General features: G+C 42.7%; 1 protein-coding gene across 2 annotated transcripts in view; it reads right to left on the bottom strand.

Annotated features, from left to right (window-relative positions):
* Window positions 1–18,971, bottom strand: part of L3MBTL3 (L3MBTL histone methyl-lysine binding protein 3) — a 147,251-nt gene that overhangs the window by 98,227 nt on the left and 30,053 nt on the right. For both annotated transcript variants that reach the window (XM_029057559.2, XM_029057561.2), the window contains exon 2: window positions 14,134–14,245. In XM_029057559.2, coding sequence (XP_028913392.1) covers window positions 14,134–14,245 — 112 coding nt within the window. The remainder of the gene's footprint in view (window positions 1–14,133; window positions 14,246–18,971) is intronic.

Below are 18,971 nucleotides of genomic sequence, written 5' to 3' on the forward strand. Positions count from 1 at the left end.
TTGGTCTACACAACTTTTCTCCCTAGCTTCAAAGTGTCACATCTTCACTACACTTTTGGAAAAAACACACAAAGCAGCAGGTTCTAAGCTGAAGCCCAGTATTCTTAAAGAAGAAGAAACAAAAAAACAAAACAACAGAGCCAATCAGGCACACTACAGCTCAGTTTAGACAAGACATATATATTAAAGCATAGTGTCTTTGCCTCCACAAGGCTCTTTCCCCTCTTCTTTGGATTTCCTAAATGACCTGCAATAAAACAGTGAGCAAGGAGATACTTGTTCAGCAGTGATTTACTTGTATTATCCATGAAGTATTCTGAACTACGTGGCTCCAAACACTGCCGTGCATAAATTATTATTATTATTGTGGTATTTACTAGGCACTTACTATGTGCCAAGCACTGTACTAAGCACTGGTGTAGAGACAAGATAACCAGCTCCCACATGAGGCTCACAGTCTAAGTATGGGGGAGAACGGGTATTGAATGCCCATTCTACCGATCAGGAGACTGAGGTACGTAGAAGTTAAGTAACTTGCCCAAAGTCACACAGGAAGTAAGTGGCAGATCTGGGATCGGAACCCAGGTCTTCTGACTCCCAGGCCCATGGTAAATCCATGGAGAAGCAGCGTGGCTCAGGGGAAAGAGCATGGGCTTTGGAGTCAGGGCTCATGAGTTTGAATCCCAGCTCTGCCACTTGTTGGCTGTGTGACTGTGGGCAAGTCACTTAACTTCTCTGTGCCTCAGTTCCCTCATCTGTAAAATGGGGATTAAGACTGTGAGCCCCACGTGGGACAACCTGATTCCCCTATGTCTACCCCAGCGCTTAGAACAGTGCTCGGCACATAGTAAGCGCTTAACAAATACCAACATTATTAATCCACTATGCCATGCTGTTTCTCACACAACCAGAAGGATCTTCTTGATAGAAGGAAGAGTGAGGAAGGATGGAAGGGAGAGCTGTGAAAGGATTCAGGCAGGACATCTGTTTCAGCAAAAGGATGGAATGGGATGGGGAGTGGGAGATGCAGGGGGGTGGGGGAGTGAAGGAAGGCCCATGCAAATGTGATTTCATGCTTGGTGCTGCTTTATCTGGTGTCCCCTGTTTCTGTAGTTATTCTTTTCTACCCTGCTAGATTCTTCACTTGCTCCTTCTTACATGGATAGGGGTTCATAATGAACTGCCAGAGGGAGAAAAGGTAGGGTATTAGATGCTTCCATCCCTTAATATTTCTAACCATAAGGATGGATGTCAAGGAAGGGACATAATAGCAGCAGTAAAAGCAGGGTTCACAGGATGCAATGCACTACATTAAATGCTCGAGAAGGAAAAAACAAAGAAATGACACACTCCCTGGCCCAATGGTGTTTATGAAGTAGCACTTAACGAATACCATTACAAAAATAATATCTGTGTGCCAGGCACTGAATTAAGTTCACAGGGAGATGTAAGGTTGGACACAGTCTTAATCCCCATTTTACAGATGTGGTAAATGATACACAGAGAAATTAAATGACTTGCCCAAGGTCACACAGCAGACAAGTGGCAGAACTGGGATTAGAAGCCAGTCCTCTGACTCCTAGGTCCCTGTCCTTTGCACTAAGCCAAGCTGCAAATATACAAAAGTGCCAAGGGTGAGTGGGAATAATTACATGAGAGCAAGAGATGGTTGATGGGTTTATACAGAGTGGAAACTAATTGGAGATTGTTGGAGAAGGTGGGATTCTGGCAGGGCTTTGTGTTGGGGGGAGATAGTAATCCAATGGATTTGAGATGGGAGGGAACTCCAAGCCAGGTAATAGCAGGGAGCAAGGAAATAGAGTCTGGATATTTGATGGCAAAGAACAGATGGAAGATTGGCATGGGAGGAGTAAAGATAGTCAAGGAGTGGTAGGGGTAGACAGATGATGGAGATCAATGATGCCAAATGTAAAGAGCCTCCTCTTGTTGTAGAAAGTCACGGAAAGGCAGTGGAAGATTTTGAGGAGTGGAGAGATATGGGCCCTGCTATTCTTCAAGAAGATGACATACTAGAGAAGAAAGGGGTTGGAGGCAGTGATAACAATCAATCCATGGTAATTAGTGAGTGCTTACTGTGTGCAAAGCACCATATTAAGTGTTTGGGAGAATAAAATATAACAGATTTGGTAGACACATTCCCTGCCCACTACGAGTTTACAGGCTAGAGGGACAGCAGTTGAGAGGCGGATGAAAAAATTAGTAGGAGATTGAATGTGAGCATCACAGTCAGCAAGGAGACGAATACAGGCCAAGATGGAAAAAAGTGAGGAGGAAGAGAAGCAGCGTGGTCTAGTGGATTGAGTATGGATCTGGGAGTCAGAAAAGACCTGGGTTCTAATCCTGACTCCACAAGTTGTCTGCTGTGTGATCTTGAGCAAGTCACTTAGCTTCTTTGCCTCAGTTCCCTCATCTGTAAAATGGGTATTAAGACTGTAAAGCCCCATGTAGGACAGGGACTGGTCCAACCTGATTATCTTGTATCTACCCCAGCGCTTAGAACAGTGCTTGGCACATGCTTAACAAATACAAACATTATTACTAACAAATTCCATAAAAATAAATGTAAAATAATAAAAAGAGTGGGTTTAGGGTTTCCGTTGATTAGTTCTTTTTAGACACACTGAATTTTAGAACCAGGTGGAGCATCCCTTTCCCCTCTAGACTGTAGCTTTTTCTGTGGTGTTCGTTAAGCACCAGACACTATACTAAGCACTGGGATAGCTACAAGTTGATCAGGTTGGACATAGCCCAGGGCTCACAGTCTTAATCCCCATTTTACAGAAGAGGGAGCTGATGCACAAAGAAGTTAAGTGACTTGCTCAAGGTCACAAGGCAAACAAGTGATGAAGCCGGGATTAGAGCCCCGGTCCTTCTGACTCCCATGCCCATGATTTATCCATATCCACTGGGCCACACTGCTGCTTTTTGTGGGCAGGGAACATGTCTAGCAACTTTAGTTTACTCTCAATCATATATATTGAGCACTTACTATATGCAAAGCAGTGTACTAAGCCCTTGAGGGAGTATTACAGAGTTGGTAGACATGTGCCCTGTTCGGAGAGAGTTCTTTCAAGCACTTAGTACAGTGTCCTGCACCCAATAAGCCCTCAATAATACCACAGATTAATTGATTGAATTAAAAGGGAGATGTCCTGGAGGCAAGAGATTTATGACTGCAGATTAGATGAGAGGTCAGGGCTAGAGAGGTAAATTTGGAAGCTGTCCACCAAAAAGTGGGAAGTGAAACTTGTGAGTTTCTGAGAGAATGAGAAAAGTGACACGGTCCAGAGAAAGGATTGTGGGCCCAGGAGTCAGGGGACCTTGGTTCCCTCTAGCCTGTAAGCTCTATGTGGACAGGGAATGTGTCTGTTTACTGCTGTATTGTACTCTCCCAAGCGCTCAGTACAGTGCTCTGCACACAGCAAGCTCTCAATAAATATGATTGAATGAATAATACTGATTCTGCCATATGTCTGCTGCGTGACCTTGTATGAGTCACTTAACCTTTCTGTGCCTCAGTTTCCTCATCTGTACAATGGGAATTAAATACCTGTTCTCTTTCCTGCTTAGACTGTGAGCCCCAAGTGGGACAGGGACTCTGCCTAACCTATCATGGATTTATCCTATGCTTTGTATATTTCATGGCACATGCGCATGTTTAACAAATATCACAATTACTATTATTAGCTTTACAGAATGTCTGCAATAAGGAAATGAACGGCATCACAGGAATCAGCTAGAAACAGAAGCCACAATCACAATGTTCTCAAAGTATCCTGTGCCAGTGTCGGACACAGACTACTGGTCGTAGCCCTGCTAATGGCCTTATGGTTTCTTGTTTTGTTTTTTTAATGATATTTGCTAAGCATTTATTATGTGCCAGGCACTGTTCTAAGTGCTGGGGTAGATACAAGGTAATCAGGTAAGACACAGTCCATGACCCAAACAGGGCTCACAGTATTAACCCCATTTCACAGATGAGATAACAGGCACAGAGAATTGCAGTCACTGCCCAATATCACAAAGCAGACAAGGGGGGAGCTCAGATCTGAACCCAGGTCCTTATGACTCACAGGCCTGTGCTCTAACCACTAGGAATGCTGCTTCTCAACTTCCTCTCCTTACCCCTACAAAGAGAATTGAAATTCACAACTTGAAAATTCTTAGTTCATGACACACTTTTTCTTGCAGGTCCAAACCCATTTGCAATTCTGCTTAAATAAGGTGCTATCAATGCCTGGGGATAGGAGCAAAGTTACCAGCAAATGATCATCTGATAGAACTGACAAGAACAGACCAAAGAGTTTGATATCCTGGAACATGTGGCCCCAGCAGTGGCCTGACAAGTACACCCTCCTTGATGGATCTATTTGTGTCTGAACTCAAATCGGCTAAACTAGTAAGGTATTAATTAGACTGCTAGCTCGTTTGGGGCAAGACACATGCCTACCAAATAGGTTGTTTTTTGCTCTCCCAAGTGCTTAGTACAGTGCTGTGCGCTAAATAAATACCATCAGTGATGAAGATTAACATTGTTTCCTGGGCTTATTTTATGTCATGGCCACTAGAAAGCACAGTCATTTTACAGTTAAAAAAATACACCTTTTAAAAAGTCACTGCAATTCAAATTCCAAAGGATGATTAAACTTTTCTCAGATTTTTCCACTCAGGTAGGTGGTGTGAAACCACATCACCTAAAAAAAAAAAAAACACACTGCAAATGCAGTGCAAATACACACATTTTTGAGTTAATATATGTCCAGGATGCCCAAATGTTATGGTAAGAAAAATATCAAGAAAGCAATTTTAATTATGGCTTTGTTTTCCATTATAGTGTTTAAAATTTTAAAAGGGTTTTTCATTTCCTGTAAAGTTACAGATTCTCCCAGGATCCTTTTCTTTAATGCTTAAAGAATTCCAATTACTACACAAGCCACTGAATATAGGTGAAACCAAATATGAATGATTTATTTCAAAACAGGAAACAAAACATCTCTAAAGCAGTTTGTTAAGGACCGTTTCTCACCTTATGAAACTAAACGGAGAAATATTTCACTATAAAAGGTAAGGAAGTCAGAATTCAATCTTTCAGAAAGTTAAATCAATCCAAACTATATAAATAGATAACGTCCCCTGGGCTGAAAGAAGGTACTACTGATGGTAAAATTTTATGAGTGGTTGAGCAATGACTGATGAATGACCCACAATCTCATCCACAGCAAAGAGATCTAAAAATCGCCCCTTATTGAACTGTTGCATTTCCTAGTTGGAAGAGCACAGGCCTAAAATCAGAGGACATGGTTTCTGAATGTGGCTTTGAGCAAGTCACTTACCTTTCTGTGACTCCGTTTTCTCATATGCAAAATGGGGATTCAATACTTGTTTTCCTTCCCATTTATACTGAGCCCTGAATGGGAAAAGGCCTGTGTCCAACCTGATTATCTTGTGCCTACCCCAGCGTTTTGTACAGTGCTTGGCAGAAAGATAGCACTTAATATAACAAATAATTATTATTAATTATCAATATTAATAATAATTAACACAGTGCCCAGCACCATTTTTCTCACCTTTTTCTGGTGACAAGATCTTCTCAAACTTTTTATTCTAAGAGTATCATCCTACATCTAAGTACAACACAGAGTCAATCAATCGATCATATATATTCAGGGCTTAATGTGTGCAGAGCACTGTACTAAGCACTTGGGAGTGGACAGTATAAGAGAGTCGGTAGACATGTTCCCTGCCCACAAAGGTACACATGTCTCCTGCTGCTTTTGCCCAAAATGCACAGGCTAGGCCAGGCGGTCCTAAGGTTTATTTCAGCATATCCTCCTCTTCTGTTCTCCTTGCTTACAGCTGGCCCACTCTGGCTCACTACAAGACGGCGGTTTGGCTAATCCTGCTATCATCTTTTATCCTTTATGTCCAATGAAGATGGGAGGGGACCATGATGCTCCGATGCTACTGACCTGATTGCTCCTTTGCCTCACTGTCGGCGAGCCCATACTGCATTTTGGCATTAAAAACTGCTGGAAAACTGTATCTGTAATTTATTTATTCAGAGAGAATAACGTCTGTCTCCCCCTCTAGATTGTAAGCTTGTTGTGGGCAGGAAATGTCTATTTATTGTTATACTGTACTCTCCCAAGTGCTTAGTATGGTGCTTTGCACACAGGAAGCGCTCAAAAAATACAACTGAATGAATGAATGAGAACTGCAGTTGGTGGAACTGCTCTTCAGGTAGGATGTGGCATCAGTGCCAGGTCCAGCTGGCACAGCTACAAAATAGGTTGGCTACCAATTTCTTGATTTTTTAATAAATGAGGGAAATTGGAATAAAAATCAAATGATTACAGAAAAATCCTTTCAAAAGAAAGCTACAATATAGCATCACTCCCTCCCTCTGTGGAGTGAAAATAAATGGACGTTTTTACGTGTGTGTTTTTAAAAAAGGTATTCATGTATATGGTAGAAACCAAACAATAATCAGATTAAAACCTTGATCAATCAGTGGCATTCATTGAGTATTTGTGTGCAAAGCACTGTGCTAAGCACTTAGGAGAGTACAATACAACAGGGTTGGTTGACATGTTCCCTACCCATGATGGGCTTACAGTCTAGAGGAATACAACATTATGAAATTACGGGACAGAATGATGGGTCAGAGATTGATAAAATGAGAATGGAGGTGAGCGCACATTTTTTTTTTCTGAATCAACACAATATGATAAATGAAAACATTCAATTTTACGAACAAAAAAGCACAAAAGCAGCAAGTTCCAAAATAAGGCTGACAGTTCCATCTGCTGGGCAAGTGTAGGAGGATCAGCTCTCCTAATAGTTGTTAATAATTAGTACTGTGGATTGGAGATCATTTAGAAAAATAATGCCAGTGAGATTCTACTTAAAGAAGAGAAACTCAGTCCCCTGACCCCTCTCCCCTTTCTCTAAACCCTCTACACTGGAAAAAGCCAAGCCACCATTTAGCTTCTATTCTTCAGAACGCTCTTGTAAAGTATCAGGAAGGATCTAAGACACCTATTTCTGAGGGAGAAAAATCAAGCAGGGTGAGGTGAGACTAAATTCCCACACTGTGGCTGAGTCCGGAGCCACCGCTTGCCCGAAGCCAGAGAATAACATCTGCATTTTTATCATAAAATGAATCACTTGCTGAACCAAACATTCAATGTAACCCACAGAGCATTTTTACACTTCACAGTCCTACTTGTTTCTTTCCCCCAGACAAGCAAACTCCGGAAGTTGGTAACGCCACTGGTCAGGATACCAAAGCCGACCCATTCACCCCTGAAAACCCAATCAATTCCTCTAAGTAAGCATTTGTTTTTCTTCACAAAAATCAGAGGACTAAAAATCATTGTTTCTACATTTCCTTTTTTCCCAAGCTTGCTTTCCTGTTGTACCAAAAAGACTTGGATTATCATGGGAGTGATTTTTTGAGCTCCTAAACTCCACGTGTTATATTCTTCTTCATTCTCATTTCCTAGTTACAGCTGAAATATCATGATTTGGTTTTGTTTTTAATGGTATTTGTTTAGCACTTACTATGTGCCAGGCACTGTACTAATCACTGGGGTAGATAATCTGGTTGGACACAGTCCAAGTCCCATAAGGGGTTTACAGTCTTAATCCCCATTTTACAGATAAGGGAACTGAGGCCCAGAGAAGTGAAGTGACTTGCCCAAGGTCACCCAGCAGACAAGTGCCTGAGGCAGGATTAAAAACCCAGGTCCTTCTGCCTCCTAGGACCTGAACTATCCACTAAGGTCATGCTGCTTCCCTCTATTGTTTGCAAATAGAGAAAGACCAACATAATCCATAACTGTGAGTCTCATGACTGAGAAGCAATTTAAAATTCATACAGCTCTTCCATTCTCATACAAATGCTAAAAATCCTAGGGTGATGGTGTTTCCAGGTGGGAACTGAGGCCAATGAGAAGAATGGTCCATTTTTATAGGCACCCTTCACTTTGGAATTTTCCTGCCCTTTGGGTTTAAACAGTTCAGGATACTTTTTATAAATTTTCTTGCCAGCCCCTAGAAGAAAAACAAGTAATGTTTCAAACCATGCTGCATTATCCATGTGAAGAAGGGCACAGTTTCCACTATTTTGCCCTAAATTTCTTATAAGATGACCAATCACTGTAAGGGTGATGCTCAAAATTTATAAAGTCTTCTTTAAAAAAATAAATAAATCTTGACACGCTAGAGCAATTTTTTACTCCACTGCACTTTTGTAATTACAGTCACATCTGGAAACACAATGAGTGATTAAAAAGTTGACTCAACTCTCACTGTGGATGATTGCTTTTGAGGCTGGGTCAACCCCTGAATTTCAGGTGTTATTTTTTTTTTAATAGTGTTTGTTATGCACTTACTAGGTTCCAGGCACTGTACTAAGCCCTGGGGTAGATACAAACCAACCAGATTGAACACAGTCCATGCCCCACATGGGGGATTACAGTCTTAATCCCCATTTTACAGATGAGGGAACTGAAGAACAAAAAAATTAAGTGACTTGCTCAAGGTTCCACAGCAGACAAGTGATAGAGCAGGGATCAGAACACAGGTCCTTCTGACTCCCAGACACGTGCTTTTTATCTATTTATATTAATGTATACTTCCTCCTCTAGACTGTAAGGCTCCCTGTGGGAAGGAAACATGTCTACCAAGTAGTATGAAGTAGTATAGCATACTCTCCCGAGTTCCCAGAACACTGCTCTGCACATAGTAAGCACTCAAAAAATGTGATTGATTGATTACCACTAGGCCACACAGCTTCTCAATTACAGGCAAAGAGTATTTTGGGCCTCTGACTTATCCAGATTACTTAGTCATACTAAGTGTACTTTGAAAATATTGAAGTGTCAAGACTTTAAAATAAGGCTTCAGTTCAAGCAGTGCAAAGAGGTTCACTTTGGTGATGTTGGAAAATTACGAGTCAACATTGTTAATCATAAGGCTCTGGAGTGGGTTTCCAACCACGGCCACACATTGAATCTGAATGTACATTTCTAAAAGAAAGAAAATATCACATTCCTAAGTGGGGACAAAGTGGCAGTTAGAGTCACCAGGAATCAGACTTCTTTCCAGGCAGACTCCTTTTCAGCTGGCCTCTCCCCTCCCCTCATTTAGCATACAATTTCTCATTGTGGGAGCCATTCAAAGGGTCTGGAGCAAGTGGGAGGTAGGGGAAGGTCGAGAGTTTGACCCCCAATCCAGAAAAAGGCATGAGGATCAAGTAAAATTTGCCTGCTCCGAGAAAATGTTGACTCTTACATCATCACTTACTCTGTGTAACGGGAGTAACATCTATCATGCCATCGTCATCACCACCACTGGGATTTAATGCTTACTATGTGCAGTGCACTGTACTAGGCACTTGAGAGAAAACAAAGCAACAGAGTTGGTGAGTTGGTAAACACATTCCCTGCCCACAACAAGCTTTTGGTCTCAAGCACAATTCCTCATCTGTCATAAGGAGGGCCACCAGTGGCCATTCTGAAGACAATCCATTCACTACAGAAGCTAATTATACGTGAGATAAATAAGAAGAAAACACAAGACCATGCTCTGGAGGATCACTTCGAGAGTATGTTAATACATTTAATCGATCAAGGTTCTCTCTGCCAGCTTAACTTTCGGGCAAAGGCAAATTCTCTCCTAGACCAATTGTGCAACTCACAGGTTTCAGTCTATGAATAGAATTTACATTAGCAGATGTAAGGAAAACAGTACCCCCTCACTATTTGTGGGCTTTTCTAAATAGATTTGGGTTTACACTTTATGCCCCAAACTCGCAGTGCAAGGTGGTTGAGGGATTCAAGATCTGAGTCTTAGTTTCAGTAGTGCCAAGACTCCTTCAAATCTGGGCACTGCTGACTCCTTGTACGCCATCAACAAATCCTTGAAGGGGGGGAGGGGTTCCATATTTTAATTAGGGACTATGGTCTTGTGATGGGGATTCCCCTTCCCTGGTGTTTACCATTATCCCTCATCTGTGCAGAAAAGGAGTTTCCTCTCTTTACCCCACCTTCTTTCCATTCCTTCCGGCTTTATATTTGAAAAACCATATGCTATTCTTGTGGCTTGAAGGGTTTGAGAACTTTCCTTCCTCTGATTTCTCTATTTGAAAACTCAGTGAGTAAATTGTTCATTCATTCATTCATTCAATAGTATTTATTGAGCGCTTACTATGTGCAGAGCACTGTACTAAGCGCTTGGGATGAACAAGTCGGCAACAGATAGAGACGGTCCCTGCCGTTTGACGGGCTTACAGTCTAATCGGGGGAGACGGACAGACAAGAACAATGGCAATAAACAGCGTCAAGGGGAAGAACATCTCGTAAAAACCGATGGCAACTAAATAGAATCAAGGCGATGTACAATTCATTAACAAAATAAATAGGGTAACGAAAATATATACAGTTGAGCGGACGAGTACAGTGCTGTGGGGATGGGAAGGGAGAGGTGGAGGAGCAGAGGGAAAAGGAGAAAATGAGGCTTTAGCTGCGGAGAGGTAAAGGGGGGATGGCAGAGGGAGTAGAGGGGGAAGAGGAGCTCAGTCTGGGAATGCCTCTTGGAGGAGGTGATTTTTAAGTAGGGTTTTGAAGAGGGAAAGAGAATCAGTTTGGCGGAGGTGAGGAGGGAGGGCGTTTCAGGACCGCGGGAGGACGTGACCCGGGGGTCGACGGCGGGATAGGCGAGACCGAGGGACGGTGAGGAGGTGGGCGGCAGAGGAGCGGAGCGTGCGGGGTGGGCGGTAGAAAGAGAGAAGGGAGGAGAGGTAGGAAGGGGCAAGGTGATGGAGAGCCTCGAAGCCTAGAGTGAGGAGTTTTTGTTTGGAGTGGAGGTCGATAGGCAACCACTGGAGTTGTTTAAGAAGGGGAGTGACATGCCCAGATCGTTTCTGCAGGAAGATGAGCCGGGCAGCGGAGTGAAGAATAGACCGGAGCGGGGCGAGAGAGGAGGAAGGGAGGTCAGAGAGAAGGCTGACACGGTAGTCTAGCCGGGATATAACGAGAGCCCGTAACAGTAAGGTAGCCGTTTGGGTGGAGAGGAAAGGGCACTGTTTTCCTCAGATGGGATACCTCAGAACAGTCTAAGTAATCAACAGTCAGCACCTCACCCCAACTGCTGCTGTAAACCAGTTAATGAAAAGGGATTTATTCAAACTATTAGGTAGGGATCGTGTGAACAAACTCTGTTGGACTATACCCTGCAATCAATCAATAAATCACTCATCCTTGTCCTGGGGAGGAGAGGAGTAGGCAGTTCAGGGGATGATGTGTGTGCAAACAAGGCATCAAAAGAGGTTAAATTACTTCTACAAGATTATAGTTACTGTTGGCTCAAGAGCCAAAAAGAGCCAGAGGATCTTAAATCATTATCATCATCATCAATGATTTTTACTGAGTGCTTACTAGGTGCAAAGCACTGTACTAAGTGTTTGATTTTCTGTTTATCTCTGATTCTGGCACTTAAGAAGGCCTCAAGGCCCAAACTTTCCCCTCTAATCAATCAATCAATGGTATTTACTTAGTGCTTACTTTGTGCAGAGCACTGTACTAAATACTTGAGAAAGTACAATACTGAGAAGTGGTGTGGTGTAGTGGATAGAGGGCGGGCCTGGGAGTCAGAAGGTCATGGGTTCTACTCCCAGCTCCTCCATTTGTCTGCTGTGTAGCCTTAGGCAGGTCACTTCACTTCTCTGGGCTTCAGTTACCTCATCTGTAAAATGGGGATTAAGTCTGTGAGCCCCAAATGGGACAGGTACTGCGCCCAACATGATTCGCTTGTATCCACCCTAGTCTTTACTAGAGTGCCTGGCACACAGTAAGCACCTAACAAACACCACAATTATTACTATTATTATTATTACAATACAACCGACTTAGCAGATATATTCCCCACCCACAATGAGTTTACAGTCTACAGGAGGAGACAGACATTAATATAATTTATAATATATAAAGATATGTACATAAGTGGGGTTGAGTGTGGGGCAGATATCAGATGACCAAAGGTCATAGAGCCAAGTGCACTGACAATCCAGAATAAGAATAATAATGATGGTATTCTCTAAGCACTTACTATGTGGTAGACACTGTACTAAGCGCTGAGATGGATAAAGGAAATTGCGTCGGACACAGTCCTTGTCCCATGTGGGGTTCACTGTCTTAATCCCCATTTTACAGATGAGGTAACTGAGGCCCAAAGAAATGAATGGACTTAACCTAGGTCATACAGAAGACAAGTGGTGAAGCTGGGATTAGAACCCATGACATTTTGACTCCCAGGCCCAGCTATGCCACTATGCCATGCTGCTTGGGAGAGTGAGCCAGGAAAAAGAGGCCTTAATGGGGAAGACTTCTTGGAGGAGATGTGACTATAATAATGCTTCGAAGGTGGAGAAAATGGTAGTCTGGTTTATATGGAGAGGGAGGGGGTTCCAACTCAACACGGGTTTATTAAATATGACTGCATCCAAATCCTTCTTGAACTCTCAAGTAATCCCAATTTTTCCCCTTTCATAGCCATTAAGGCCTTCTCACTAACAAATTATTCCAGACAGTTCTGTTAGCTAAGATTTACAATCCAAAGATTAGCAGAAGACATATTGGCCAGTTCTTCATGTACAATGTACAATTAATTGAGTTAATTTGATCCCTGTGGATAGCCAAGCCAGATTATTCATTCCCTAATGTAGATTCCTTGTGGCTGTCTACAGTGATAATGATCAAAACTCCAATTCACTTTGTGCTACATTGGCATGGTCTTAGAAGTAGAAAGACCCCTTACCCGTGTCTTTCAGCAGTCCATCCAAAAAATGTAGAATGCTGGGGGGTTTTCATGAGGAAACTGAAATTTCATTAGCTCGTCATCTAGACTGTAACCACATGTTGGGAAGGGAGAGTGACTACCAACTCTGTTATAATGTCCTCTCCCACGTGCTTAGTTCAGTTCTCTGGACACAGTAACTGTTCAATAAATACTATCGTTTGAAGTAAATCTGCGGAATCTTGTAGTTCTTTGGCCATATTTGTGGATTTTAGATTTGTGTTCAAGGCTTAGCAGAAATGTCTTTCAGTTCGAAGATGTTGTTAAGATGTGCCGATGTTAAGTTTGCATCAAGGAGTGTGAGTGTCTTGAAAGAGAAATGCTTGCATCTTTGCACACGCTATCCATGAAAATCTAGTAGTCCTCTTTTTCTGGCCCCTTTCCCTTTGGCATGTGTACTTCCCAGACACCAGTGATTTAAAGGGGAAAGGTGTGTCAGGCTCCAAGCACAATACACCCTTGTTTTTGGAGTAGTGATGATGGTTTGCCCTGTGTCATCCCCACTCTCACCTGTCCCCCTGAGCCAGAGGCACACATTTTGAAACAACTGGTAGGGAGGACAGATGCAGTCTGTGGGAAAGGAACAGAATCATTTCAAGACCTCTTGGGACACTACTGGTCCTTTGCTCTTGCCCTGTCCCACATCCCGGAACTCCCTCCCACTTCATATCCAGCAGACCACGACTCTCCCCATCTTCAAAGTCCAACTAAAATCACATCACCTCCAGGAAGCCTTCCCTGGCTATTTGTTCACCTCCCTCCCATTTTCCCTCCCTAGTGCATCAGCTGTTAAGCACTGAGGTACTCGCCAACCCCACAGCATTTGGATATATATTCTTATACGGAGTTGTTCCCCCCTATAATTTATTTTAATGCCTGTCTCCCCACTAGATTGTAGGGTCCTGGAGAGCACAGATTGTGTCTACCAACTCTATTGTACTCTACTTTCCTAAACACTTAGTACAGAGCTCTGCATATAGGAAATGCTCAATAAATCCCACTGATTGATCGATTTGGTAAGCCACTGTTGAGTATCAGGCTTAGAGGGGTCGGGGGTTGGGAATAACTTTTTCACTTTCCTGAAAAAAGCAGAGGGCAAAAAAAAAGCAAGGAAAAACAATCACAAAAAAAGTTAAGGATGTTCAGGTCTAAGTCAATTTGTGCCTAGGGACAACTTATTAACTATGAATATAGATACCAACAGTTACTTAGAAAACTGAACTAGTAATAGAAAGCTCCATGTAGACAGTTTACCTTTAAATCACTTCCTGGCAAAGTACCAACTCCATCCTTCCAGTCCATGACACTGAATACATCAAACTCTTGGACACTTGCACTAGAAGCAGATTCATTCATGATGTGAGCCCTGTAGAATGAAACAAAAATATGTGCATCTGAAAACACCACACTTTCATTTTGTGCTCGGCCTCCAACAGAGCTGAGCAACGTTGCTCCACTTGAGCTATGTAATGTTTCCCCTGCAATCACATAGTCCAGGGAGCTCAATGTCCTAAACAGGGCTATCACATGGATTTGACTGCAAGCAAAACTTGCATTTGGAATCTTTAAGGAAAAAATAAAGCAAATAGAAATTAAGTTCGTCCTCTACACTGTATGCTCACTGTGGGCAGGGAATGTGTCTGTTTGTGGTTATACTGTACTCTCCCAAGCAGTTAGTACAGTACTCTGCACACTGTAAGTACTCAAAACAATTGAATGAATGAATGAATGTTGGAAAAGGAGAAAAAAGTGAAGGAAACACCTGGAAGAATAACTTTAGAAGACTTGGACTCGTTTTCCCATTCCAGAAAAACAATGGGAAATATCTGTTTGGTTTTATATTACAGTAGTGCCTGCCAGGAAGAAAGAAGGTTGTTTAGAATCTGTGTTCTTCTAAGAGCACAAACGAATGGGATAGGACACCTAGACAGACCTATGCTTCCTTCTGGAATTGGGACATAATTAGGTGAGGAATATTTTAGTCCCTAGAGAAGCTTTTGTCTCTTCAGGGATCAAAAGAATAAATTTAGGGGCTGCCCCTGGACAGAGGCAAAGCCTGCTTCTACCTCAGATTGGCACCTTGTGCTTTCTAGTATGCAGGACTTCGATCTTTGGGTCCTGGAGATATCAGGGAGCAGATCCCAGAAATCATCTCCTGGAGGCAGACACGAAAATAGGCTGGAACTGCTCAGAATGCTGCACTGGTAAAAAAAAAATGCCAGTGCAGGTATTCCAGTGTAGATTATTTTACTGGGGATGCTATTTTACTCCAGTGTCAAGCCTCCCAAAGCTGTGGACTTAGAAAGGGGACTGGTCTATCCGGATGGGGACTCTGGAACTGGGGGCTCTACAGTGCCCAGAGCATAGCATCACCTTAACTGGTTTGGGTCTCAGTGTTTGTCATTCTCATTTCTACCACCGCCAATCTCTTGTATATCCCCCACTCCTATCTGGAACTCCCTCTCTATTCACATCTAATAGACCACTGCTCTCCCTATCTTCAAAGTCCTACTAAAATTGCATCTCCTCAGGAGGTCTTCCCTGCTTCATCTCTAATCTCCCCCGACCTTGGATCGCCTGATTGCCATTTCAGCCTTTCCTTACCACTTACAACAAAACTCCCGAAACCATTATGCACATATCTATTTTACACTGGAACATTCCCCAGCTGCCATGTGAATACAGACTAGGGGTCAGAAGGACCTGGGTTCTAATCCCAGCTCCGCCACTTGTCTGCTGTGGGACCTTGGGCAAGTCACTTCACTTCTCTGGGCCTCAGTTCCCTCACCTGTAAAATGGGAATGAAGACTGTGAGCCTCATGTGAGACAGCGACTGTGTCCAACCTGCTTACCTTGTATCTATCACAGCACTTAAAACAGTGCCTGGCACACAGTAAACTCTTAACAAATACCATTAAAATATATATATGTATATTACTGCCGGTCTCCCCCACTAAACTGTGGGCTCCCTGAAGGGTATCTGTCAATTCTATTGTACTTTTTCAAGTGCTTAGTATAGTGGTATGCAGCCAGCAGGTGCTTAATATCATTTGGTTATAGTGGGAAGGAGCAGACAAAACCTGGACACAGCACTGACCCCTCCAGAGCCACAGTGCGGGCTGCAGTCCACTGCAGTGCTTGGGACAGCCAGATGGCCACAAGTGGTAGCACCACCTGCTCCCACATTCATTCATTCGAGTGCTTACTGTGTGCACAGCACTGTACCAATCTGGTAAGAAAAAATTACCTGGTTGTTCGGTCCACCTCTCCCCATTCCTCAAAAACCTCTAATTGTTGCACATTCATCTCTGCCTCAGACAGAAATTCCTTATAATCAGCTTTAAAGCTCTCAAATTAGCTCTCTCCCTCCTACCTTACCTTGCTGATTTACTCTGCAATCCAACTCACACGCTTTGTATTTTTATCATATTTGCTAAGCACTTACTGTGTGCCAGGCTAAGCACTAAGCACTGGGGTAGAGAAAAGTTAATCAGGTTGGACATGATGCATATCCCGCAGGGGGTTCACAGTTTCAATTCCCATTTTACAGATGAGGTAACTGAGGTGCAAAATCTTTACTCTAGAATCAATTTACTCACCATGCCTCAATCTCAACTGTCTTATCGCTGACAACTTGTCCACGTCCTTCCTCTGACCTGCTACTCTCCACCCCTTCATAGACTGTAAGCCCGTTAAAGGGCAGGGACTGTCTCTATCTGTGACCGATTTGTACATTCCAAGCGCTTAGTACAGTGCTCTGCACATAGTAAGCACTCAATAAATACTATTGAATAAATACTATTGAATGAATCTGGTAAGAAAAATGCTTGAGTTTCACTCCTGCTTCCGTCCCCATGCTCACATTGTTCCCCAGCCTTGAAACTCCCTCCCTCTCCACATCAAGACAAACCACAGCTCTCTCCTCATTCATTTCTCCCCTAAAATCCTATTTCCTCTAACAAGCTTTCCTGGATTAACTTCCCAGCACTCTGAGCCATATCATTCAGCCATCTCTGGCACTTATGAAGTCATGTCTTTCTTCCTTAGTACTTGTGAATGTACATCTGCTCAATTTACTTTTTCCATCCTAATTATAACCATTTTTATGTTTGTCTCCCACAATAGAGTATAAGATGCTTGTGGGCAGGAAACATGCCCTTTTGTTAATCTGTACTTCCTAAGGCCAAATTCAGTGCACTGCACTAAGAAGATGTTCAATAAATGCTATTACTGCTGCTGCAGTTTGGAGGGTGCTTTCCTCCGCTCAGGAAAATACTATTTTAAAGTCTCCACACAAGCAATAATAATGGCACTGGCCCCCAACACTATAAATATAAAAATCAGGGCAGAAGAATGTGGCCACAGGTCCTTAGGCGAAACTTTAATCCAAAATTCCACCACAAATGTGGATGGGGGAAGGGATCTGAGAGGCAAGAAAAATAATGTAAGGCTGATGCTGGTAGCCCTGGGACTTGGAGTATATGCATTGCAAGGTGCCCTCATTTCCAAAGCACATGCTCTGAATTATTACTCCAGAAGTACAAGCACTGTTTGGCGGCACCGTGAACCACATGCAAATCTAAATATTCCCAGATTTCCATGGTTAGATTTATGGTAGAGAGACAACAGCCACCTAAGTCCTCAAATGGGCCCATTACAGCCCAGTAGCTGTGGCAGAGGGTGGGAAGCTATTGCCTTATGATAGTGGAATAGTAGCACTTCTGTACAAAAGCATTGTACAGAACATTATTTCAGGGGAAGGACGGTTATTGTATCCTTTAGGAGCAGGGTTTCATGGAAGGAATAGGGGTTTAGAAGTCAGAGGGTCTGAGCTTAACCCCAGTTCTGCCTTTTTCCTGTTGAGTGACTTTGGGCAATCATTTATGCTCAAAACATACTACACTGATTCATTGGTTTCTTCATTTGTAAAATGGGGACAATAATATCTACATTCCCTGCTTTACAAAAATATTGAGAAATCAGCGCTTAGAGCAGTGCTTGGCACATAGTAAGTGCTTAACAAATGCTAAAAAAAATAATAAAATGGGATATTCAATGTGGAAGCTCTTGGATAAATAACAGTGTTTTAGACATTCAGTGTATTATTATTTTAACCTGGAAGAATAAATCTAATGTTGGCCATAGGCAGAAGCCCATTTGGGATCAATCAATGGCATTTATTGAGCACTTACTTTGCGCAGAACACGGTGCTAAGCACTTGGGAGACTGCAGTACAATACAGTAGGTACACTCTTAAATATAAGCTGTGCAGACTTGAAAAGCAGTCTGGTCTCACAGAACGAGGATGAGCCTGAGCATCCGAAAACCAAGGTTCTATTCTCACCTGTGCTCCTAGCCTGCTGCGGGACCACAGGCAACTCTGTGCTTTAATTTCCTCATCCGTAAAATGGGGTTGAGACACCTGCTCTCCCTTCCTCTAAGCCTGGGAAGCTCAGGTGGTATCAGGGTCTGAGTCAGATCCTATTGAACCTACCCTAGGATTGTGCCCAGTTTGTAAGCAATGTTGTCATGGAAGGGGCATGGGCCTGGGAGTCAGAAGGTCAAGGGTTTTAATCCTGGCTCCTCCACTTCTATGCTGTGTGGCCTTGCGCAAATCACTTGACTTCTCTGGGCCTCAGTTACCTCATTGTAAAATGGGGATTGAGACTGGAAGATGTAGGGACTGTGTCCATCCCTATTTGTTTGTATCCACTCCAGTGTTTAGTGCAATGCATGCCACATAGTAAGTGCTTAGTTAATACCATAATGATTATTACTTAATGTCATAACCAGGGTTGTCGAAAGGGGGAGGAGAGAGCGTTGAAATAAAACAAGTCTGGAGACAAGGATCAAACATATATGTACAGTCTACCAAATAATACTGGCCTCTTCTTTATCCAATATGGTGGTAAATAAAGGTTCACTGATGGATCTTTCCTGACAGCCATTCTGTTAGAGTGAAGATAAACTCAATGTATTCTCTCATAGGAAAAATGCCCCTTTCTTTCCTAGTAAATCTCTAAGCCAAAATTATCAACAGCTTCAAAAAGGGTTTGGATAAATCCATAATAATAATAATCATCATAATTGTG

This window comes from Ornithorhynchus anatinus, chromosome 2 (genome assembly GCF_004115215.2).
Source record: "Ornithorhynchus anatinus isolate Pmale09 chromosome 2, mOrnAna1.pri.v4, whole genome shotgun sequence".
Lineage (NCBI taxonomy): Eukaryota > Metazoa > Chordata > Mammalia > Monotremata > Ornithorhynchidae > Ornithorhynchus > Ornithorhynchus anatinus.